The sequence below is a fragment of the Melospiza georgiana genome, chromosome 16 (assembly GCF_028018845.1).
Source record: "Melospiza georgiana isolate bMelGeo1 chromosome 16, bMelGeo1.pri, whole genome shotgun sequence".
NCBI classification, from domain to species: Eukaryota; Metazoa; Chordata; class Aves; order Passeriformes; family Passerellidae; genus Melospiza; species Melospiza georgiana.
In genome coordinates, this window is record NC_080445.1 from 15,823,703 (window position 1) to 15,849,322 (window position 25,620).

General features: G+C 54.6%; 1 protein-coding gene across 3 annotated transcripts in view; it reads left to right on the top strand.

Annotated features, from left to right (window-relative positions):
- The window catches only part of LOC131090189 (ankyrin repeat and fibronectin type-III domain-containing protein 1-like), a 200,240-nt gene that overhangs the window by 117,173 nt on the left and 57,447 nt on the right, over positions 1–25,620 (top strand). For all 3 annotated transcript variants that reach the window (XM_058035382.1, XM_058035381.1, XM_058035383.1), the window contains exon 4: positions 4,861–4,901. In XM_058035382.1, the coding sequence (XP_057891365.1) occupies positions 4,861–4,901 (41 nt within the window). The remainder of the gene's footprint in view (positions 1–4,860; positions 4,902–25,620) is intronic.

The window sequence follows — 25,620 nt, forward strand, 5'->3', positions numbered from 1 at the left end:
ATTCCTGTTGGCCCAGATTCATAGAATCAAGGAGTGGTTTGGGTCAGAAAGGACTTTAAAGCTCATCCTGTCCCACCCCTTGCCATGGGCACCTTCCATTATCCCTGGTTTCTCCAAGCCCCATCCAAACTGGCGTTGGAGACTTCCAGGGATGTGCAGCATCATCTGGGACAGCAGCCTTGTGTCCCACCTTCCTCTCCTGGCCCTGCTGGGCCCCTGGAGGGATGGAGCACATGCTCTGGGAAGTTTTGGGGGCTGCCCTGCCCAGTGCCATGTGCCAGGGCAGCAGGGCTGCTCCTGCCCCCGCAGGTGCCTCTGTGCTGCCCATGCCCACAGTCCCTCACCCCGGTGCCTCAGACAAAAGGGAGGAGATGGATGCAGGCCTTGCTTGAGGTGTTTGTTTTAGAAAGACAAGCTGATAAAAAATTATTTCATTAAGGGCCTTAAAGTGTGCTTCCTCAGGCCTGAGTCATCAGTGGAGTGAGCAAGCAGGAGCAGCAGTGGGTCCCAGTGGAGGGTGACTCACGCTGCAGCGTGGGGCTCACAGGGCTCAGAGCTGGGTGATGCTCCTCTCCCTCTGCCTCAGCATGGCTGGGGGCTCCCGGCGCCCTGAGCAGCAGCAGGAGGTGTCTGGGGGGCTGTGAGGCTCCCAGATTGTTCTGGGAGCTGAGCCACGCTGTAGTTGCACCTCTCTGCCATCCTCAGCTCTGCCTGGATGCACAGGAGCCACAAGCAGTCACTGCTCCAGGAGTCTGGAGACCATCCAGGAGCAGAGCATGCACACAGGCTGGCATTTGAGCTTTTATTCTTTATTTGCATTGATAGAAGCCTGCAGATCCCTCTCAGTGCAGGAGGAATTGATCTTTCCTCCCAGAAGGCACAGGAAAACACCAGGCCCCCTTCTGCTCCTCTGCCTCTTTCAGTTCCCAGGCTTCAGGAACAGGCAGGAAAAGAAAAGCCAGTCCCAGTTCCCAGTAAGGTCAGGGCCTGTCCCCTGTACACTGGTTTGTTTGGTGAGTGCTGTAAAACCTGCTCTGTCCCTCCTCCTTGGAGGTGTTGGCAGGACACTTTCCCTAAGGTCCAGGATGTGTGTTCCCTCTGCCTGACCCTGCCTCCCTACATCCCAGCTTCCCTTGGCCACTTCTCCCTTACCTCCCCCTCTTGTGGGGGTGGCAGAGGCTGTGGTACCTGGTGGCACTGGTGGCACTGTCCCAGCCCTGCTGCTGTCCCTTGTGTGTGACAGCACAGCAGGCAGTGCCCGTGGCAGTCCTGCCCACAGCCTCCCCCATTCCCTGTGGGATCCCTCATGAACCTCTTCATTAACCAATCCCCCTGTGAGGAGGATATTCCCAGGCAGGGCTCTGAGCTCTCTCAGTGCTCTGGTTCCTGCCAGGACGTTGTGCTGCCCTTGGAAAGGCTCCAGCGAGCTCTGCTCCATTCCCTGGTGGTTCTTGTGCCTTCCTGGACACTTTCCCAGAGCCCTCTGCATCCATGGCCGCCTTGCTTGGGAGAGAGAGATGCAGCATGGTGGGATTGACCTGTGCAGCTCCACCTGCCTATTGGGCACGGTCCTGTTCTCTTCTGGAGAAGGGGTGAGGAGGCAAAGGGCTGTGCCTGAGCAATATGGGAAAACTGAGACACAAAGTGGGAAGAAATGACTGGAGGGCAGACTTTGGGGTGGTGGTACAGCCACCAGCTGAGTCAGAGCTCCTGGTCTTCCTCGGGGCCCAATTCCTTGGACGTGTTGCTGAAATTCTGCTTTTCCTCCTTATTTGCTATTTTCTTCATGAGCATTAAAATTAGTAATTTTGGCTCATCATTGCTGTAACCACTGCCCAGTTTATTGGTGGGGTTCTTTAATCTCTCTGCATAGTTCCTCATTGTTTTATCTCAGATATCTAAAATCTTCGTTTTCCACTGGCTATGGCATTGATGGGAGCTTTTTCCGTGGACATCTCCACTGTGGCTGGGTGGAGGGTCTGGCTATGTGGGGTGCAGGTTATCCAGATGTTGTTTCAATGGCATTGAGAACACTGTTTGTGGGTGATTTCTCCTTAAGTATCAGCAGTTCTCTGTCATCCCCACTAGCACAGAGAGCAGAAGGAACTGAATTTGTTGTGACTCATGAACTTCATTGAAACCAATCCATCCTCCCCTGACACTTTGGGTTTTGGGTGCAAGTTTAAGGAAGTAAGGAAATATCATATGGGAATGCTGTGCTGGAAGGGGTGGAGCTGTTCCTGGGTGTGCTCTGGGCTTGCAGGACAGCTCCCATGGCTCAGGTGCCATCACTCACCCTCAGCAGTTACTGCTCTGCTCATTTCTCTGCTACCTCAGGAATGCACAGAGTGGTTTGGGAGATCTGGGGATCTCCTGGAGATCTCCCAGCCCAACCTCCTGCTCAGTGCAGGATCACCTACCCTGGATTATCCTGGACACCCAGGACCATGTCCAGTGGGTGTTGGATGTCTCCAAGGACGGAGAATCCACCACCTATCTGGGCAGGTTGTGCCAGTGTTGGATCAGCCCAGTTTGGTGTCTGGCCATTGATTTGTGGGCTTTGCTGCAGCTCCGTGCTGCTGTGGGGCCAGAGGAGCAGCAGGGACAGCCAGGGCTGTCCCCAGTCCACCCAGTGGGGCTGCTCAGAGCTCTTGCATGTTGACAGTCAGCACCAGGGCAGGTGACATCTTAGAAACACAGGACCAGAAAATCTCCTGAGGTGGAAGGGGCCCACAGGGATCATCCAGCCCAGCTGCTGGCCCTGCACAGACACCCCAACAATCCCTGTGCACCCCTGAGATCATTGCCCGAACACTCCTGCAGCTCTGGCAGCCTCGGGGCTGTGCCCATTCCCTGGGCAGCCTGGGCAGTGCCAGCACCCTCTGGGGGAAGAACCTTTCCTGAGATCCAACCTAAACCTGCCCTGACACAGCTCCAGCTGTTCCCGATGAGCTTCTCACCCCAAATGGAAGCTGCTCCTCGTGTGCTCCCAGCTCTGCCCTCAGGCCTCTGTGTGCCCTGGGCTGAGCACCAGGATGTCACACACACAGACTGTTGTACCCTGTGTGCCCTGGGGTGGCTGCAGCCTCCCCGCTGCACCGGTGACCACCCAACATCTCCGTGCCATGGAGAGGTCACCTACCAAGAACCACATCCCCATCTTGCTGGCGTGGCCAGAGCTCCCTTTTGGTTATGTTTTGGTGGCAGTGGGTCCCTGCCTGTTTAAAAGCTGGGGTCCTCCTCTCCCTGCTGGCTTTGGTGGGAGCACTCTGTGGCTTTGGCTGGCAACGGGAAGCTTTGGGATCGCTCTTGCGGGCCTGATTAGCATTCGGCCCTGCTGCTCCCGCTGTTTGGAGCTGGAGCTCGCCATTGCCTGGCAACCACAGAGCAAAACTCCAGCGGCAGCCCCGAGCCCCGGCGGCTCCTGCGAGAGGCACCGACACGCGGGGACAGGGACACTGCGAGAGACATCGACACGCGGGGACAGGGACACTGCGAGAGGCACGGACACTGGGACAGGGACACTGCGAGAGGCACGGACACGCGGGGACAGGGACACTGCGAGAGGCATCGACACGCGGGGACAGGGACACTGCGAGAGGCACCGACACGGGGACAGGGACACCGTGAGAGGCGCGGACACGCGGGGACAGGGACACTGCGAGAGACACCGACACGCGGGGACAGGGACACTGCGAGAGACACCGACACGGGGACAGGGACACTGCGAGAGGCATCGACACGCGGGGACGGGGACAGGAACGGGGCCACCCTGCGCTGCTGCCCCCTGCCCTCCAGCCCGCAGGGTGCACAGACAAGGATCATCCCCAGGACAAGGAGGAGCAGGAGGAGGAGAGGGCTGTGGCGGTGCAAGAGCTTTGGTGACAGCCAGGTCTGGTGGCTCTGTGTCTGTCTGTCCCGGTGCCGCCGGCCATGGGCATCCCCCTGTGCTGGGCACAGGCTGCCCTGCACACCCTCGGAGCAGCAGGTGCCATGCTGTGCTCTGGGAGCTCCTGCCATGCCCTGGGGCCTCGGGGCAGGGCCAGGCCCTGCTGTGGGTGCCTCTGGACAGGGCGTGATGGGGGACAGAGTGGGGTGTGTGTGGGGTACACATCCCCATCCTCACAGCACAAGGAGCTGCACTCCTGCTCTGTGTGTGTGCCAGCACCCACCTGGCCACGCTCCCCAGCTGGGGTCTGTGCTGTGCCCAGCACCCCCAGGGGCCCCATGGGGGGGCTTGGCCTCACTGGGGTCTCACAGGGAACCATGGCACAGCTCATCTGTGGTGCTCTCAGACTTCTACTCCATCATGCTGGGGTGGAGTTGGAGGGACAGGAACCTGAGCGAGCATCAGGACTCTCTCTGCTTCCTATTTTGCACGTGCTTGAGGCCTGGTGTGGTTTTCCTGGCAGCAGAATTTGGTTGTTCTGCTCCTGGCAGATACTGTGGGCCTGGGGCTCAGCCCCTGACCTGCCAGAGGGGCTTTGCAGTGGTGGTGGCTCAGCCCCTCCACCAAACCCTGCACTTTGTCCTCTTTCCAGCTGGGGGGACTTGACAGGCCTTGAGTCCCCTCTGACACCAGGTGCCACTTTTCTGCAGGACACACAGACGTGCCAGAGTACATTGAGTTCAGATCTAATGCATCCTCTCACCTCTAGTTTAAGTCTCTATTTTTACATCTTTGATGCTGTGGGTACTGCCTAAGGCTGCAGGGCCAAGCTCTCCTGTCCAACACTGAGACCCACTGGGCAGGAAAACAACAGACACGTGCCTTTCAGTGCTTCCCCACACATCCTCATCAGTGACACTCACTTGGCAAAGGGTAAAAAAATAAATACATCTGTCTTTTGTGTCTTGCAGAGCCTGGGGTCGGCAGACAAGAAGGACTTTTACCAGCCAAAGTAAGTGCCAGTAGCAGTGGTGAGTAATTGCATGGAAATTCCCGGCTGGTCCACATTACCCGGCAGCTCCATGGCTTGCTAAGATTAGACATTTCAGTGTACAAGAATAGCTGCTGCAATTACACAAGTGAGGATAACAGTGGAAGGGCTGTCAGTCATGCTGGCTTCAGGGCATATGCAAATCCTTCCATCAGGTCAGAAGGAGCCATGACAGCTTGACTGAGCCTGGGGACAGAGCCAGGAGAGGGGGGTGCACTGGTGACCTTTCCCACCTGGGGCTCCCTCTGCTCCTGGTTTGCACAGCTGAGCTGCCTTGGAGGATGGAAGGGTTTTGCTGTGTGTCACAGATCTCCCAGTGCATCCCCACAGCTGCTGGTGCCTTTGTCTCACCTGCTGTGCTTGGTGCAGCTCTGTGAGCTGCAGGGGGACAGGAGCCCAAGGGGCTTTAGAGCCATGGACGTGAGAAGGTTACTGCAAACCACTCCACCAACACAGGCAGTTGGCAGGATTAGGTAACAGAACCTCACCAGAGCGTGGCACCTTGCAGGCTTGTGCTTGCTGGATGGACAGGTTTGTTCCCATCATCATTTGGATAATGGCAAACTCTGTTAAAAGCCCTGCTGAGAGGCTGGGCTCTGCCCTGGCACTGCATTATGTGCTGTGCTGCTGAGCACATCACTTGTGGGACCTTGTGTTGCTCCTGCTTTGCTTGGGGCAGTGAAGGTCTGCAGGTTATCACCTTTCTTCTGAAAAAAAAAACAAACCAAAAAACAAAGGTGGAATTGAAGCTGTGGGTCAGTGCTCTGATGGGCGGGATTGTCTGGGGAGCAGGGCTTTGGACAATTCAGAAGGAGCTGGGTTGAGGATTTCTCCTGCAAAGCTCACTGTCCTGCTCTTGCTCACTCTTTGCTGCTTTCCTGAGCATCCCAGCAGTGCAAGCAGCATCCTCGGTCTGAGGCAGGCTTGGCCTCAGGGGGAGCAGGTCCAGGGGTGCCAGCCTGTGTCAGGGAATGTTGTGCAGAGCTGCCTGCTCCCTGTCTGTCCTGGGAGAGCAGCTGTGGGCTCTGTGCATGCTCTTCAGTTGTCTGCTGATTCCTCTTTATGCCACCAAGAGTTTTTCAAACTCAGTGCTGGTTTCTAGGTCTGTACTGAGAATCTGATTTGAGGGAGCTTCTCTGCCTGCTCACCCCAAGGCAGTGCAGCTCATCAGCTGTCCAAGACCTCAGGCAGATAAAGACTTCTGGAAACACAGAATATCTGTTTAATCCTGCATGGCTTTCTGGGAGATCAGAGGAATATCACAGGAGATTATGGAGTCATTGTGGATGCCACAACAACGTGAACACACATTTGGCAAAGAGCTCATGGTTGTGTTTGTGTGACCTCTCCCAACAGCTGTCCAAGATTTTGGTGCTCCTGAGTGTAAGCTGTGTTTGTGAGGAGTCTGGCAAGCAGGTTTAGACCAGATTGAAGCATCTCCCATGTCTCAGTTCCAGCTGAAGCTTTGGAGAGGCTTGAAGTAGGAGATTTGGAGGAAATCTTTAAAGAGCTCTTACTGTTCAGATTTCCTATAGTTTTCTGTGGTTTTGGTGGTTGGTGCAACAATTTGTGGTGCTGCAATTATAACTAAGCTCCTCTGAGAAATGAGGAATCTTTCTCTACCTTGAATGGGAGAACATGGCCTTCCCATCTCACTGCAGGTGTGGAGCTGCTGGGTCAGAGTGGGGTTGCTGGTGCTGTTGTAGATCCAGGATGTTTTGTGGGAGTTTGTTTCTTTGTGCCACGAGGCCATGGGACCTCCATGGTTTGGCCCAGCAGCTGTGACATGCCTGGTCATAACACTGTGACTTTGGTTAGTGCCCATTTACACTCCTCAGGGGTTGTGATGGGTGAGTTTGTGGCTGTGCTGTGGCCTGGTACCACTGCCCCCATCCCATCTGGCTTTTTGATCCCCCAGCTGATGCCACACTGTGCCTGCTGAACCCATCTGCAAGGCTGCACCAGGTGCTCTTTGGAGCCCTTCAGCTTCTGCCAGGGCTGGAGCTCATCTCTCTCATCTGAGAAGGGTTGCTAGAAAATGCCAGAGCTTGGGTGGCCCTGCTGGGGACTTGAGACAGCTCAGCTCCTGTGCAGCAGCTCCAGAGCCCAGATCACAGCTCCTGAGCCCTGGGCCAGCAGCCAGAGCCTGGCAGGAGCTGAGCCCAGCTGTGGGAGCTCCTGGACACATCTGTGCAGTGAGAGGAGCCTGGCAGTGTGCAGCTGTCCTGCAGCTCCCATGTGCCACAGCAAACTTGACTGTGCTTCTGCTTTTCCTTTGCCAGCTCTGAGGCATTGGCTCACCTGCCCCCAAAGCAGGAGCAGGGTCAGAGCCCTCCTGCTCATGTGTCAGCTTTGGGGCTCTCCCACAGCAGTGCTGGTCCTGAAAGCAGAAGAAGGAGACACACATGCCAGAAATCTCAGCAGCGAGTTTGTCACTGCTTGTCCTGGGAGTGACTCCTGCTCCATTCCTGCCATGTTCACTCTCTCTAATCAGGTGCCCTCTTCCTCAATGGACATCAGATATTCCATCTGCTGAATTGCCTTGTGTCTCCTGGAGTGACTCCTTTCCTTCCTTTGTTACCTCTTCCCTTCAGAAATGGAAATGTGTCCTCCCCTCCCAGTTCCTGTCTCAGGCAGGGTGTTCCTGAGCTCCTGGAGCATCCCAGTGCTGATCAAGGGCATGGAGATGTGTCCATCCTCACCCATCAGCCTCTGATGGCCCTTCCCCTCCTCCCAGTCCACCCACGAGGTTCAGATCGCCCCAGGATGCAGTGAAAGCACACAGGGAGCTGCAGTGCAGGTGGACCTCAGCTGTAGGTAGTCAGAGGTGCCCAGAATGGAGCTGCTGCCTGCTCTGGGGGACGCCCTCTGCTTGCAAAGGTTCGGTGGTGGTGCTGTGGATGTTCCTGGAAGAGCTGGCCCATGGCAGGAGCTGGCTCTCCTGGTCTCTGCTCTGGGAGGTGATGTTCCCTCTGCCATGGGAAATGGAGGGATGCAGCCTGAGCCTAGAATAATGAAGCATTAATCTTAAGAAAAGTTACATCAGCTGAGAACTGAAAGGGGTAGAGACCAGCCAAGGAAGGACCAGCAGTGGCACATAAAGAGCTCCTGTCGCTGGAATACCTGAGAGAGGAACCTGGCATGTTGGGAATGGCCACAAGTGCAGCTGTCAGTCAGCGTGTGCACAGTACCCTCACCTGCACTGACTGCTCCAGCCATCCCACATGAACAGGTACAGGTGCCTTCCTGTGCTTCCAAAGCACTGTGTTCAGATGTCAGAATGCTTTATCCTGATCTAACAGCTCTCATCTGATGCAGTTTGGGCCCATGGCAGGGCCTGGCTGCAACTCTGCTCTGCCTGGGATCTGACCAGAGTTTGTAGGGATGGGGTGGTATCAGCCCAGCCCCTGAGCTGCTCACTCCTTTGCCACCCCACTTTTGGAAGGTGCTGATACAGCTGTAATGCTGTCAGAATATCCAGGCTTCCAGAGCTCCTTGCAGATTTCTAACACAGGGCCCTGACTTCTCTGTCAAGGCAGCGAGGAGCCACTGGCTGAGGACCCAGGGGCAAGGACACCATGCTCAGGGACAGGAATAGGCTTTCCTGGGACAGGAGGTAATAACTCTCCTGGCAGGGCTGGGTGGCAGTCCCTTGACAGGAACTGAAGTTGTCTGGTGTGTTTGCTAATTGCCCCTGGCACCTATTTGCTCTTCAGTGTCAGGAACTCATTTTCTTTAAAGCAGAAAGAGATGTTGGTGGTACTGACACTCATGAGCCCCCTAGCAAATGCAGACTGAAATACCTGAGCTTAACAAAGTGTCCCTGGGAGCTGCCCTCCTTCCCCCCATGCTGAGCTGTCAGGGACTGTGTGCCAGGCACTCTGAGGTGTCAGAGACACAGCTGCAGTGACAAAATGCTCTCCATGGATCCTGAACGCCTGTCCCCTGCTGTGGTGGCCCTGCAGAAGAGACCGGCTGGCTCAGAGTGTGCCCTGCACCAGCAGGATCCCACAGGATCCCACAGAATGCCACAGGATCATCCCTCAGCAGGATTCCACAGGATCCTACAGGATCCCACAGCAGGATCCTAGAGCAGAATCCCATAGCAGGGTCCCACAGCAGGATCCCACAGCAGGGTCCCACAGCAGGATCCCACAGGATCCTACAGGATCATCCCACAGCAGGATCCCACAGGATCCCACAGCAGGATCCCACAGGATTATCCCACAGCAGGATCCCACAGCAGGATCCTACAGCAGAATCCCATAGCAGGGTCCCACAGCAGGATCCCACAGCAGGATCTCACAGCAGAATCTCACAGCAGAATCCCACAGGATCATCCCACTAGCAGGATCCCACAGCAGGATCTCACAGCAGGGTCCCACAGGATCATCCCACAGCAGGATCCCACAGCAGGATCCCATAGCAGGATCCCACAGCAGGGTCCCACAGGATCATCCCACAGGATCATCCCACAACAGGGTCCCACAGGATCATCCCACAGCCCTTTGGGGCAGCACCTCGTGGCTCTGGCTCCAGCTGGGATCAAAGGCTGCCCCACCCTCTGTCCTCCAGGCTCAGAAGTGCAAACACGGGAGGAGCCTTTGAAAGCACCTCCCAGAAAGCAGCAGCTCCTGTTTGCTGTCTCAGAGTCATTACACAGGGCTGTCTCCACAGCTAATTCTTTGTCACCTGGCCCTTACAGCACAACATTTCATCTCCCAGACTCCAATCTTGCCATGCCAGCACTTAGATGAAAGTGTTTCCTTGCTGAATCATTATCTCGTAAAATGTTGGTGGTTTAAAGGCTCTAGGAATCAGTATTTACATTTTGGAAGCATTAAGGACCATAATAATGAGCGTGATGTGTTCCTAAGCCAGGTTCTCATCTCAGTGCCTCCCTCCCTCAGACATTATTGCTGTAGGAATGATGACAATCACACACATGTAGAAGTGTTTGACTTCTGTGGTGGCTGAGAGCTGTTCAGCTGGGAGCTCAGGTTCCAAGTGCTGAGCAGAGGGAGGAGACACTGATGGGAAGTGGGGAGATAGTGCCAGTGACACCAGGGAGCTGTGGGGTAGCAGAAGCAATGCCAAGACCACCTCTCCATAAAGGATACTCATGGGGATACTCAGTGATGCAAGAAACTGTCCCAAACCCCCCTCTGCTGAGGTCTGGGTGAACACTGCCCTTTCTCATTTCCCTTTTGTTGGTTCTTGGGAGAGAGTGCCTGCCCTGGGCTCCTGTGCCCTCTGGGCCTGCAGGATCATGGAGGGATGCTCTGCACGCAGAATGGGCCACAAAGACGCTTCCAGGGCTGGCTCTCTGCTCTGGAGCCAGGCTGGGAGAGCTGAGGGTGTTCACCTGGAGAAGGAAAGGCTTCAGTGGCACCTCATTTCAGTCTTCCAGAACTTAAAGGAGCTTATCAAAGAGAGGGAGAGTGTCTTGTTTACAAGGACAGAGAGTGATAGGACAAAGAGGAATGGTTTTAAAGTAAAAGAGAAGAGATTTGAATTTGGTATTGGGGAGAAATTCTTCCCTGTGAGGGTGGGCAGGCCCTGGCACAGGGTGCCCAGAGCAGCTGTGGCTGCCCCTGGATCCCTGGCAGTGCCCAAGGCCAGGCTGGGCAGGGCTGGGAGCAGCCTGGGACAGTGGGAGGTGTCCCTGCCATGGCAGGGGCTTGGAATAAGATGAGCTTTAAGGTCCCTTCCAACCCAAACTACTCTGGATCCATGGCTTTTCAGGATACAGATACCCTGGATGGCATCAGGACCCTTGATAACCAGAACTCAATATGTTGGCCCAAGAAGGGTTTGGACAAGATTTGGTTTTAGTGGTCCCTGGAGCCCAGGGGACAGCAGGAGGGGTTTCTGGGGCTGGCTGAACTCATTCCAGCCTGCACTGGATGCACAGGCCATGGGAGCACTGGACCAAGCCCAGTCCTGTGCCTGCTCTCCCCTGGGAATGGCCCTCCTGCACCTGGTATAAAATAAAGTTTAGGCTTTCATTGTTTCTCTGCAGCTTTTAATGTGTTAAGTGAGGTTGCAGTGTAGGCTCTTAGTGTGGCAGTTGTCATAGAAACTTGCAGGGCTTTTTTCCCTGATCCCCCAGCCCCTTTCTTTACACCAAAGCAGGGTTGAATTTTGTCCCCCCTGTAATTTCAATTCCATTCCAATTAAAAACCTGCCTGGGCCTGATTCCCTGTCTCCAGCACTGCCACAAAAGGACTCACAGTCTTTCTGTCATGCTTGCTGTTGTCCCAGCTGAAGGGTGTGTGTTCCCCTGCCCTGTGCACTTCCCTGAGGGGGTTCTGTGCCATGAAATGCCAGCAGGGTCTGGGCTCAGCCCTTGTCCCCCTGCAGAGCCTCTGGGCAGCACAAGGCTCCTTGCTCACCTTGGGCTCACTGTCCTTGCTGCTTTTTCCAGGAGGAGAGAGCACAGGGGGCACTGGGGCTCCCTGGGCCGCTGGTGGGGACATGAGGATGGCACTGGTGGGGACATGAGGATGGCACTGGTGGGGACATGGGGATGGCACTGCCTGCCCTGAGCTGGGGCTGCCTTCCCCCTGGTGCTGCCAGCTCAGCACTCAGGCTGGCACAGGAGCCCTGCCACGACTGCAGCGCCTGGCATTAATCATGGGAAGGGAACTGAGCGTAGGAAGATGGGCATTTTTAACAAATAACCGAGCCTGCTTTCTCCCCTAAGCAAGAGAGCAAACTGTTTGCTGCAGTGAGTCAAGGCAGAGATGCTTCAGCCATGGGAGGTGCTGCTGCCACCCACAGCAGCTGTTGGTCCCAAGGACGGCCGGGTGCAGAAGGCACAAGTGGGAGAGGAGTTCCCTGAGCTGCTGCCAGCACTCCCTGCTGGGCTTTCTCCAGGACACAGGGATCCTTTCCCTCGTGCTTTGCTTCTGGCACAGGACTTGATGGGGGACTCCTCAAAGGTACCTGGACTTGCAGCTCAGAATTTCTGCTTTGAGGAGCTCAGTGGCCCCCCAGCTCCCCAAGGCCAGGACTGTCTCATAGGGTCAAAGAATGGTTTGGGTTGGAAGGAATTGAAAACTCATCCAGTCCCACCCTGCCATGGGCAAGGACGCCTCCCACTGTCCCAGGCTGCTCCCAGCCCTGCCCAGCCTGGCCTTGGGCACTTCCAGGGGTCCAGGGGCAGCCACAGCTGCTCTGGGCACCCTGTGCCCACCCTCACATGGGTCAATTCCTCCATAGCATTTACTCCAAACCTGCTTTCTGTCAGTTTAAAGTCACTGAACAGCCCTCCTGAGCCTTCATCCTGTGCATGGCAGGAGCCAGCCCTGGAGCTCCAGTTGTCTGCTGGGATTCATTTGGGTGGGATTTAGGTCTATTGGATCACTCCTTTGGCCTCCCATGTGCTGCAGGGATATGAATTGCCCACAAGCTCCTGCAGAGGTTTTGGTTGCCTTCTGAGAGTTACCTAATTCTCTGAGCACCCCTGAGATGTATCTAATCCTGACCCAACACTCACTAGAATTTGCTGGGCTCTGTTTCCCAGTCCCTGCCTCCTGCCACCTCTCACTGATAACAGCAGTTGGCACCACTCTGTTTTTGATGGGTGGCATATTTTTATCAATAAACTCAATATAGCTCAAATCTTTTACAGCATGGTGTTTTCTCCAGCCACCAGATCAATTTTGTGACTCATCCCTCCAGGCTCTGCTGTTTTAATGTCCCCTTTCAACACGGACACCTTAATTGCAGCAGTGGCAGTGGCAGTCCCAGCAGTGCAGTATGTGCAGCTCTCCTGCTCTCCCCTAAGAACTGCATCAGCTTTTTTCACCACAGCATCACATTAGAGCCTTGTGCTGGGCTGCTCACCCGTGGTGACCCCTGACCCTTTCTGGGGGCTCCCTCTTGTCTGGGGTCCAGTCCCTGTTCAGAAATACAGCCTGAAATCCCTCTCTGAGCTGTGTTAGCCCAGGCTGGGCTGCATTATCATGTACAGGGTTTGAATGGGCTCAGCATTACCAGGCATTTCCCTCTCTCCTCATCAATATTTACCATTCCATCAATCTTCCTGTCACCCGCTAATTTTTTGAGTGAGGATTTTGTATTTCCATGTGATCATCAATGGAAATATCGGCTGGTGTGTTCCCTGTGGAGCCTGGCTAACGATTCCCCATTGACACCTCGTGTGTGAGACCTGTCAGCTGCCTCTAAATCTATTTAAAGTGCTTGATTAGGGCAGCACAGCCCCATCTTCTGAGCTGAGAGTGTCAGGGAGCACTGAGAGCTCTGCCTGTGCAGCCAGGGTTCATTACAGAGTGACATCAGGCTCATTGGACACGATCTCTTCCACCAAGACACACCGACTGACTTTAATTAGAACTTACATCCTTTAATTATTTCTTAATTTAATTCCAGATGAGCCCTGCCTTCTGGGTCCTGTATCAGGCTGGCTGGTTGGTTGGTAACTAGGTCACCCTTACTGCCAGGTGGGAATGTTGGGGGGAAGGAGCCATTTCCATCTGGATGTGGTAACCTGAACTTGGCTCAAAACAAGCAGCACTGCCCAGAAACCTCTCCCCAGCTTTTGGGTATGTGTTGGCTGTGCTGGCTGCTTGGTGCCATTTGGCCACATTGGAGACACATGGATGCTAATGATTCAGGAGAGCTTCATCTCTCCTAGGAATTAGTTTACTCACATTTTTTTTCCAAACACGGAATAAATATGGATGATGTTTTCCTTTGCTGCATCATTTGAACAGACTCTGCTTTAAAGTAGCCCCAGTGATCCTTAAAACCAGACCTACTGCTAGCCTTTGTTTGGCCCTCAATAGCAGATTTTCCATGTCCAGCCACACATTTTCCCTTTCTTTAGTTTCCCTAATAATTTTCCTATATATTGTAATATTTCATTTGTATTGACCACTCTATTCTGCACTCCATGGCAGGAGGTTGGAGATAGATGGAACCCAAACCCTCCCCATGATTCCATAATTTTACTGCTGGCTCTGGGAGTCTCCCAGTGTGCTAACACATTATTCCTTATCCATTGGGATCATGCCTTTAAGGCTGAGCCCCTGCAGCTGGCTTAGGTATGATGTGCCGTGCCTCGCCCCAGTCCTTGGTGAGAAGGTAAATATGAGTTTATTCAAGCACCAACTGCTAAAAGATCTGTAATTCCAAAGAACAGCATACAATGGTGTGCAGTGTAAGTGTGCAGTGCCCTCCCCTGCACTCCCTGGCACCCTCCCACGCAGGCTCTGCCATCACCTTCAGCAGCTCCAGGGTGTTGAGTTTCTGCTCGTGAGGGAAAATTGCCCTTTCCTCATTCTCCCTTCTCCACCTTGCTGCCTCACATCACCTCAGAGCTTTGTCTCTCAGCACAGCACGAGCAGGGCTCTGGTACAGTTGCTTGGAGCAGCCTCAGATTAATCTGGGTTTTTATTCAAATACCATTGTGGTGTTTTCCCTCCATGCAGGGCCACACTGACAGCTGGGCTGTGGCACTGGGGTGTCACACAAAGGTTTGTGCTGGAAGGGACCTTAAGGATCATCTAGTTCTACCCCTTTGCCATGTCAGGGACACCTTCCACTGTCCCGGGCTGCTCCAAACCCCATTCTTGGAGCACTCCCGGGGATACAGGGGCAGTCTCAGGCTGTGTGAGCAATCAGCCAGATCCTGGAGCTCTTCCCCTGGGAGGGATCATCAGGCAGGGCTGGGCTGTGCTGGGCAGCCTGCAGGGGCATGGGAACAGTGCTGATCTGCTCAGGGAAAGTGTCACTGAGGGTGTGACAGGAGGGAAGGCTCTGTCTGTCCTGCATCCTGACAGGGCATGGAGGGGGATCCAGGGATTTCAGCTTCCCTGCAGCTTTCTGGCATTGGCAGACACAGCATTCAGGGTGGTGTGGTGGCTGTGCAGTAGGAAGGGATAAGGGTGAGGGTGCTTATTTGTCTCTTCAGGCTTGGGACATCATGTGAAATGGCATCACGACCAACATTCCATCTAATTTATGGGGAGATGAATTCTTACCTCCCCATGGACTGCACAGGGAGCCTGGGCAGAGTGCAGAGCTCTGCCTCTGGTGGCTTCAGCACATCCTGAATGTAGGATGAGCTGATAAGAGTCACTGAAGAATCATGGAATCCCAGGATGGTTTGGGTTGGAAGGGACCTTAAAGCTCATCTTGTTCCAGCCCTGCCATGGCAGGGACACCTTCCACTGTTCCAGGCTGCTCCCAGCCCTGTCCAGCCTGGCCTTGGGCACTGCCAGGGATCCAGGGGCAGCCACAGCTGCTCTGAGCACCCTGTGCCAGGGCATGGAGCAATGAATAATTGTATTTACACCTAAATTAAAGACTTGACTGAATCAAGCTGTGGACAGCCCTGGCAGGCTGACTTCAGGCAAACTTTGGAGCATTTTCCTGATGGATTGTGGGAGATCAGCTCAACCCACAGACCACCTTGCCCCACAGCAAATGGAAATGTGTGTGTTGCTTGCTGAAGAAAGGAGCTCTGGGACCTGCAAATTCTCATTTTTAGATTTGAAATAGAAAAACCTTCCCAGCGAATGCTTCCAGAACACCTCTGGAGCTGACAGTTCTCAAGCAGGGTCTGTTGGAGGTTTTCCTTTGTAGTTTGAGGTAGGAAGGAAAAAGCACCCAGGGAGAGAAAGCTCAGCTGCTCTCATTGTCCCCTCGGATGTCAGAAGTGCTTTGTTTTCCACAAGTGCTTATTATTCATGCAGTGTCTCAGCAGGCAGCTGGAACACAGCTCCAGCGTGGGGCTGCTCCTGGCGTGGGCTCTGCCATGGAGCTGTGCCATGGCTTTGCCTCTCCTGGGACATCCCAGAGAGCCAGCAGCGGTGCTTAGTGCCTGCCTTTGGCACCACTGCCAGGGCTGGCTGGGTCACCTCTTCCCCACGGTGTTCCTCTTTTGTCCCTCTCCATCCCAGGCCACCTCCTGGCAGATGTGGGGCTGGGTTTGCTGTCCTGAGGGTGCTCCCAGCAGCGATGCTCCCAAAGGAGGCACAGCAGCCTCCAGATGTGTCCAGGCAGCATCTTCACTGCCTGCCTTGGCCCCCCGTTGTGCCAGACCCCTGTTGTGCAGTTTGTCCACTTGGCTTTGCCATTTCCATCCCTGAATGGTTCTGAGGGCTCTGCTTCTGGGCTTTTATCACGTTTCTCTGTTCTCTCACCTCCCCTAGGCTGGAGGGTGTTGCTGAAAACTCTGGTGTGAAGCAGAAAGCAGATTCAGACTCCCAACCAGTTTCCAGCCATCTCAGACTGGTCTCTCACCATCTTGGCCTTGCTGCTGTGAATCAATGGCTCCATGAGCCATGGGGCTGATCTCAGAGGGCTGGGAGGAGGAGCGTGGCTGCTTCTGCACACATTGGCTCTGCTTCATTGAGAGTGCTCTGTGGAGTCAATCTCACCTTTCTTTGGGGTTTTGATGGCTGGCTGGAGCCCCCAGTGGTGTCCCCAGGAGGGACCACGTGCATCCCAGCAGTGCTGGATCCCACCTTGTCCCAGCAGAGTGGAGCAATGCCCAGCAATGACACGGGAGGGGCTGTCAGCCCCGGCAAATGAGAAACTGCCAATATTTGTACACGAAGGCCACGCTGAAATCCCTGTCCCAGTCCAGACATCAGAGGTGTCAGTTTTGATTTCCCAGACACAGAGAGAGCCCTTTCAGCCCCAGCCTGCTCAGACACTGCAGCTTTAATGTCCAAGCACCCAGCGTGTTTCCACTCCCCTCAAATGCATCAATCAGGTCTCGGTGAGGCTCTGAAAGAGCCAGTTTGTTAAACAAACACACTTAGTGTAAAAAGTTTATTCCAGTTAATTGGGACTTCATTGCAATGGAAACAAATTACCCAGCTGTCATCTGCCAAGGCAAACAGCAGCGGGGGAGCAGGGGTCCTGGCCAGGGGGAGACAAACAGTCATCTCAGGCAACCTTATTTATGGCCTTTTTATGTATTTCTGTATTTATTTGGACATTCCTGAGCTGGAGAGCTGGGCTATTGCCGAGCTGCATGCCCCACACTTGCACAGAGCAGGTTATCTGCTCTGGGGCTCCCGGGCAGGAGCTGGCCCTGGCCTGGGTGGCACTGCCATGGGGACCCCGGGCTGGGGTCTGTGTCCCTGGGCAGATCCCTCCAGGCATGTCCAGGGCCCTTGCTTCACAGCCAGAGAGGAGGTGTGGATGGGGATGTCAGGGCCAGCTGCTGGTCCCTGGAGGCTGGGGATGTGAGGGATGTGAGGGATATGAGGGATATGGGGGATGTGGGGGATGTGGGGGATGTGGGGGATGTGAGGGATGTGGGGGATGTGGGGGATATGAGGGATGTGAGGGATGTGAGGGATATGGGGGATGTGGGGGATATGAGGGATATGGGGGATGTGGGGGATATGAGGGATGTGGGGGATATGAGGGATGTGAGGGATGTGAGGGATATGGGGGATGTGGGGGATATGAGGGATATGGGGGATGTGGGGGATATGAGGGATGTGGGGGATATGAGGGATGTGGGGGATATGAGGGATATGGGGGATGTGAGGGATGTGAGGGATATGAGGGATATGGGGGATGTGAGGGATGTGAGGGATGTGGGGGACGTGGGGGATGTGAGGGATGTGGGGGATATGAGGGATATGGGGGATGTGGGGGATGTGGGGGATGTGAGGGATGTGAGGGATATGGGGGACGTGGGGGATATGAGGGATATGGGGGATGTGGGGGATATGAGGGATATGGGGGACGTGGGGGATGTGGGGGTCCCTGCAGGGAGCAGCAGGGCAGGGGAGCACCCAGGAGGGGCTGGTGGCCACTGGGAATTTTGCTCCTGTGCTTCCACAGTTCCTTGCCCAGTGCTAAACCTGTTACACCCTCGCAGGGGTGCACTGTGTCAGCATCGACCCCTCGGGTGAGTCCCCAGCCCCGCGCCTGTCCCGTTCCCTCCCAGCCCAGAGAAGGACTCTGTGGCAGGAGAGCTGGGAGCACTGCCTGGGGAGTCTCCCACTCATTCCCAGCTCGTCGGCTTTAACAAACACCCTGTCAACACCCTTTTCCCCTGCTGGAGTTTGTAAGGCAAAGGAGGGAGCGAGGAGCGGGGATGGGGAGGCAGGCAGGGAGCCGGGCAGGATGGGGCTGGGTCCCGCAGCCGGCGCGGAAGTGACAGATAAAGTGACAGATAAAGTGACAGATAAAGTGACAGATAAAGCCGTGGGATTAGCAGCGTGTATGGTGTCAGGAGAGCAGCGTCCCCTTTCCTGCAGCGCTCGTTACCCGAGCTGAGCCCTGCTGGGGGAGGCATGGGCAGCACATCGAATTTCCTCCTGTCCCTGCTCCCGGCTGGCCTGTCCTTGCCTCGTGTCCCTCCAGTTCTGCCCTTCTGATCCAGGGGGCTGTGCCAGGGCTGAGGTGGGCACAAGGATGGGTGCAGCCCCCATGGCACAGCTCTGCTCGGCTCTGGGCATGCCGTGGTGTGCAGATGGCAGCCTGGGACTGGGGATGGCACGAGCATGGGGGGCTCTCCCAATCCCCCCGGGATGCATCCTTCCCTCCTGGCCTTGGGGATGTGGAGGGCAGGAGCAGCTCTCTGCCCCCGTGCTGGGACCTTCCAGCAAGCTGGGAATTCTCTTGTGTGCCTGGTGAACAAACCCAGGGCTCCTCCACCCTGCTGACTTAGCACATCCAGGACCTTTCTTCTGGTCCTGTGAAGTCCTAAAATTCACATTTGAATTTCACATTGCAATTGAGTTGCCATCCAGAGCCCTTTGTCCACTTTCCAAGAGTGTTTTTGTTACTTTCCCGTTGTGGGATGGTGGTGACCTGCACTCTGAGGTTTCTGTCTGTGACAGCACATGTTCAGGGCCAGAAGGCCTGGATTGGGATATGCATCCTTGGAGGAGTCTGGGGTTGGGGGGAAATGTCAGACCCGAGCACGGATAGATACAGAGATGAATCCTAAGATCAGACTGATCTCACCAGAGGGATGTGGGAAAGATGGTGACCAGAACTGGAAAGAACACAAGATTTGGCTCCATTTCTGGAGCTTGGAATGGAGTGGAGGAGGGATTGGGCAGTTTGGCTGAAGCACCTTGGTTCCTTGGAGTTAGCTGGCCCATCTTGAGAGACAATCTGAAACCCCAATGGTAGGAAACAGCAGGGAAACAATGCCATGCTTCTGTGTATGGGGGCTGGTGTGTGCTGGAGGCAGAGGCAGCGATGCCCCCTCAGTCCCACATTCCTGTGCCCCCACTCTCTGCAGGATCTTTGGTGGGCAGAGCCAGAGCACAGGATGCCAGGCACCTCCGTCCTCCACCTGGCAACCCTCTATTATTAGGGATTTTAGCTTTCTGTTTCTAGATTGATTTGTTGGTGATGGTTATTTTTAGCTCCTCCAGTGCCTTGCAGATTCCTCGAGGGATTCTTTCTTTGCCTCTCCCTCCCACAGGTTTGTTTGTAATGGATCTGCCTTGACTTGAGCCACAAGCGAGAGGCTCCAGCGCCGGCGGGGGCTGTGCTGCCCTCTCAGGGAGCAGATCTCCCTCTGTGCTTGAGCTCAGCTTGATGTGTCCATGGGTGCTTCGCTACCCGCTACAGCCCCTGCTGTGGGTACTGTGCTGTCCCCACCCAAAATCACGGCCAGGGCACCCTGGGTGGCTCCTTGTCCCCTTCTCCTCTCAGCACTGCCTTCCCTGAGAGTTCTCTCTTTGCACTACCCATGGGGAGAAATTCAGATCAGCATCACTGCATGTGGAAACAAACCCCAGGCTCCTCCTGCAGCTCCACAGCCAGGCTGGATGGAAATTTTTCAGCATATTTTAAAGCACAAAATAATTCCAAACAAGTTGCGGGTGTATTTTGGACTCTGGCAGAGCTGTTGTTATCGCCTCGCTGGCTGTCCCAGACAAGGGCTCACTTTGAGTGCAGCCTTCTGCTGAGCAGGGGGGCAATGTTTGCATTCCTGATTTAGAGCTTCCATCCCAAGGGACTCCAGCCCCGTCTCCCACTGAGCCCAGCACAGCCAGGAGCCCAGAGCTCACCTGTCATCACCGGCTCCAGGGCTGCATTAATGTTCCCTCGAAAATGGGACTCTCGTTGGACTCAGCTGCTTCTGCTCAGCCTGGGCTGACGCTTGGTGGGGCCTGTGTGAAGGCACAGTTTGTGCTCTGTTTTTTCCAGGATTTTTGTTATTTTGTAGAGCGGAGTGAGTTGTGCTTGTTTTTAAATGCCTCAAGTATAGGTTGGTACTCAAAATAGGTTTGCTGTTTTTCCTCGGGAGAGGCAGCCCTGGGAGGTCTTACTCAGGTAGCTTTGGTGGTGGCATCTCCATCACATCCAGGGAAGTGTTTTTCTGGAGCACCGATCTCCACAGGCTGCTCATACCTGGGAGATGAGCACATGCTGAAGGGTTTCATTGGACTTGCTCCTGTTAAAGCAGTCCCTGCAGTGGCCGAGGAGATGAAGCCTGAAAACCACTCAAGTTTCCAAGCAAACCATTCAAGCAAACCTGAAAGCCACTTGCAAGGCCACAAACATCATGGTGTGGCAGCTCCTTTTCTCTGTGGATTAACCAGCTCCAAGGAGGTGTGAGGAGAAAGGACACCAGGGCCACTCGTCCCCAAGGAATGTGCTGAAAGAAAGGACAGAGATTTATGTCTGCATGGTGCTCTTGGTGGTTTGCAAAGTCCTGGTTCAGCTGTCACCTAACTGCTTTCCATCAGGATAGGGTGGTGGCTGGCTGATTTCATACCCCGAATTAGCACAGGGCCTCTGTGATGAGCCTAAAGCCAGACTCTGCTTTAATGGAATAACCTGGTGCTGTAGGAGAAAGTTCTTGAATGTGGACCCAGAATCTACAGTGAACTTTCTTCATTCTTGGCTGTTCTCCTTGGGGTTGAATGGCAGCATTTCTAGGGCTGAAGTTGTCATTGAGGTTTTCCTGATCTTTAATTTTATAACGTTCATTAGCACAGTTCCTGTCAAAGAACAGCACGTTCCTTCCCTGTGCTCGCTGTCTCCCTGGTTAATAACCCTTTGCTGCTTTGGCTCTTTTGGAAAAAGGTACAGGAGCTTTGGGAACGACTCCTGGTACAATAGCCAGACGTCAGCATTGTCAGTCACATCTGAGGAGCGGTGTTAATTCAAAGGGAAATGGCTGCAGAAGGCCCAGAGTACCTGTTGGGGGGCATTGAGCCAACCTGCCTCAAACCACAGCAGTGCCTGTGTGTTCCTCCAGCTGCTGAGAGGTGCTCTGAACCCAGATGGTTGCTTTTCCTTTCTGCAATGGCCCATAACACCAGGAGCTTCCTGCTCCTCTCTTCTCTCCCTGAGGTTCTGCTTTCAAGATGTCCATTCCTGAGGCTTGTGGTGCCATGAAAAGGCTCTGTCAGGGTCAGGCAGTGCAGGAGTAGACCTGCAGTGCAAGAGGCACATGCCATGCGTTGGCTGGGCTTGTCTGGGAGGTAGTCCTGGTTTCTGAGCATCTGCTCTGCTGCTGAAGGCTCCACCATCTTCTCTCTGTTCTTGGCCTTTTGTCTCTGCCCGGTCGGGCGTAGGATGGCCTTGGGACAGCCCGCGCTCCAAAGGACGAGTGCACTCTTCAGATTTTCGGTCTTCAATATTGTTTATTATTTTTTATCTACAAAGTCATCTCCCAGCCTGACAGAGGTCTGCCCAGCAAGACAGCCCTGGGCAGACCTCCCACTGAGCGGTCGTCTATTTTTATCCTAAAAACTACATATAAGATATTTACCTTTACCTTCCAATACCTTTTACCCTTATTAACAAGTGCAGATTTAATGTGAACCAATCCCTAAGTGCCAGCATCACCATCAAAGATGGGTGACAAGAAGAAGAGAGAAGAAGGACAAGACACACCCTAATTCCTCCATCTTGTCTCCTAAAAACCCCCTGTACCAAAATCCCAAAACCTGTATTTTCACCCTGTGAATAACTAATTCCTTCACCACTCATCCCCAAGTGATCCTCTTGTCCTCATACAGGTGGCACATCCCGTGCAGGGTCAAAATCCAACACCAGTGATGTTTGTTCTGGCAACATTCCAGGATTTCCGAGCCCCCCCCCCAGGGTTATCTCGGCAACTCTGGCCATCTGGAGTGATGTGCTGAGTTCCCACAATCTTCCTCAGCTGAGTTTTATCAGCTCTGAGGTACAGAACAAGGGCTCCAAACTGAGGTTTGAAGTGAGCAGGGACAACCATTGCAAGGCCACAGTGCCTTGGGAGAGGTGGAGCAGGTGCTGGCATTCACGCCATGGCCTCTGGATATCTCCTGGGGTTTGGGAGCCTCAGAGCAGGGAGCTGGCTGTGTCCACTGCGTGGTTTCAGTCAGTCTGGACTTAGTTTCAGGAGAAATCAGAATTGCTGTGTGAGTCTGACAGTCAAGGAGAAGGAAGCAAGAGGCACCAGCATGATGTCCTAAATCTTGGTAGGTCTCCAGCTTATGTGCCCTGGCCTTGACCATTTCAGGGTGCCCTTTCCACTGCCTGGAAGGCACAGCTGGCCCAGAAACATTCTAGTCACTCTTCTCCAGAGCAGAGGGCTCAGCGCTGCAAAGCCAAGGTGTCTGTCTGCAGAACCTCCAGAAACTCAGCTCTGGGCTGCAGTGTGGTGTGGACCTGCTGCCTCGCCACACCAGAGTGGTGCTGAGGAGTTGAAAGCCCAGCTCTGTGACAGCCTGGATGGAGTGGCAGTGAGGTGAGAAGAGTGCTGTGTCCTGGGGACCTGCCTTGTGTGGTGTTCCCACCCCATGGGCAGTGTTTGGTGAGCACCAATGTGTGGTTTTGGCACCAATGTGCAAGATACTCTGCTCTGGAGCAGGATGATGCTGCAGCTGGAGAACATCCATGGAATAGCATCCATGCTGGTATTGCCTGTGTGAATGCTCCACCTCTTCTTTGTTCTTCAGGACTACAGGTCTTCCCCAAGGACAAACTCTGCTGTGGTTTATCTTTGCTTTCCAAGTGTCAGAAAGCCCTTCTGAGGCCTTCAGGCTGACAGCAGCCAGCAGAGCACACCAGGCTGGGGCTGGCTGTGGCAGCTGGTGCCAGGGCTGATGCTGTGGGTTTGTCCCCGTGGTTCCTGTGGTGGTGCCTTGGTGGGGAGATGTTTTCTCGTCACACGGGGCCTTGCGCAGCCACGGGGCAGTGAAGGCCAAACCCACGATGCAAAGCAGGTTGTGGGAAGGTCACTTGCCTGGCTCATGTCTCCAGCGCTGGCTTCACCCAGGCTGTGGGTGGTCTTTGCTGCAGCATTCCTCAGCTGGAAATGAAAGTATCTCCCGCATCACTCCATGCTCAGTCCAGGATGAGGCACAGCCTCTCACATCTCTGTCCCCCACCACTGCCCCTGCACCCCGGGGCATTTCAGGTGTGACAATTGTGCTGATGGGCAGTGCCTCACCCTGAGGGCGTCACTCACATGCTGCTGGCTCTCCTGCTGGGAGGTGACTCCTGCATGCAGGGTGTCTGTGTGGGAATAAAGTGCCTTTCAGCAGCCTGGCTGGCACAGCTGTTCTTCATGGGCTCAGAGGAAATGGGCCTGGAGGTGATTTAATGCTGTTGGTGCAGTGTGAACAGCTGCCTTCTGAGGAGTTTAGCTCTCCAGAGGTGTTCAAACAGCAAAGATCTTGCAGCCTTTGGAAATAGGGGTATAATAAGAGTTTATGGAGAAACTGAGGCACAGAGGTTTTAGTTCACAGGCGAGGCCGTGCTCCAGCCAGGCTCTCAGCCCTGGAAATGGCTTTGGCCTGTCCGTCTTGGCCTCTGCTGCAGTGCATTCCTCTTCCCAGTCATCAATACCTGGGTTTTGGGTTCCCTTCTCTGGGCGCCTCTCACTCTCCCTCGCTGTGGGGTGGAGTCCCTCGTGCCTCAGCCTCCAAGGAGCTCTCCTCTCACTTGGCTGCAGAAATGGGCTCAACATCCCAGAAATTCAGGCTTTCGTGCGGGAGCCAATAGTCACACAACCTCCATCCAGAAACCATCATTATTGGCTGCTTGCTTTTTCTTGGTTTCTTTGAACTACAGCTCCCAGGATGCCTGAAGATATGCAGACATCCCGAAGACAGTGGTTTCCCATAAACTTTTGGGGTTTCATGCTTTGCAAGCAGGAATGTTTTTATTGCGTCGCAAATCCCTTCAAGTCCCTCAAACCTCCATGGCAGCCGCGGGGGCCGGAGCCGGCTGCGCGGGAGGCACGCCAAGGGCTTTTCTCTCCTGCATTTTTCCCCTTCTTGCAAGAGGGACCTTTGTAAGTCCCTGTCGTGCCTTTTCAAGGGAGGTTTTGGATTGGGAGGAGGTTTGAAGAAGCCATGGTTTGCCTGTAGGGATGTGTTTCCCATTCTCCTGGTCCCCATTATTTCAAGGGCTGCTAAGCAGCCTCCTGCATCCCCATGAGTCTTGAAGTGCCTTGGGCAAGGTGGGGAGGGATTTTCACTGAACTGGGAAGAACTGGGACGCAGAGAAAAGAAAAAGTGGCAGGTTCCTGCAGCCGTGCAATGAGCCCAGGAGACTGGGGTTTAATTCTGACATGCTTACAAATCCTGAGGAAAAACCAGAGAGGGACGTTTTGGTTTGGCATGGACAGATGTGGTTGGAACTGCGGCCTGCAGGGTCTGCACCCCCAGCCAGATCCACCCAGGTGACAGGGCACAAGTTCCACAGGTGCCCCTGCAGCTCTTCATCTTCCTGCAGCCCATCCTGGGACCAGGAGGTGCTGGCAATGGAGTGGGCTCTGTGGTGTGGGCCCAGCTGTCCCTAATAATCACTTACTCTCTGCAGGAGAAGAACCGCAGAGGGCAGAACAGGGCTAAGAAGAACCGCAGAGGGTAACACAGTGGCATTTTATGGTTGCCTTCTTCTGACCATTAAAGTACTTGAGTGAGTTTTTCCTGTTTGGTGTTGGTGAGCACCAGTGTTACATCGCATAATCAGACGTGTGGTATTTTGCCATTCTCCTTTTTCCCTTTGGTTGCCCAGGATCCTCCATAGACTGGGATTTAATAGGTCTTAACTTCTTTGATAGGTCTTTACCAGTTTGAGGAACTTTGTGAGTGAAACAGAGAGGTATTGGGTGCCCTTGGGGGTCACCAGAACCTCCAGCTATGCAGCTGTGCAGAGGCAGCAGAGCCATGGGTCAGGCTGTGTGTGCTGTGGGACTGAGGAGTGGTTGGAGTTGGAAGGCATCTATGGAGATCACCTTGTCCAAGCCCTGCTAAAGCACAGTGTCACCTACAGCAGGTTACACAGGATTGTGCCCAGGTGTTTTTTTTATCATATTTGGGGAAGGGGACTCCCCCGCCCCTCTTGGCAGCCTCTTGCAGTGCTGTGCTCCATCACCCAAAAAGACATGTCCTGGCCCTGCTTTGTACCGTCCCTGAGCACTGAGGCCAGTGGGATGCTGAGGGGTTCATTTATGAGCAGCTGCCCGGTGCCTCTGTGGTCTAGGCTTGTTCTCTGTCACCCTTGTCCCATGCTTCTCCTCCCTGCAGCCCCTGCAGGCACCCTTGGGCACACGAGCATGGATGGTGTTCCCGGCACAGCCGGCTCCTGTCCCCGCTGGTGCCGCTGCTGCGCTCCGGGACAGCCGGGGCTGATCCATGGAGGCTGGGCCGGCTGGCCCTCAGCACATCCCGGCTGGCCCTCAGCACATCCCCCTGGCCCTACCACATCCCCC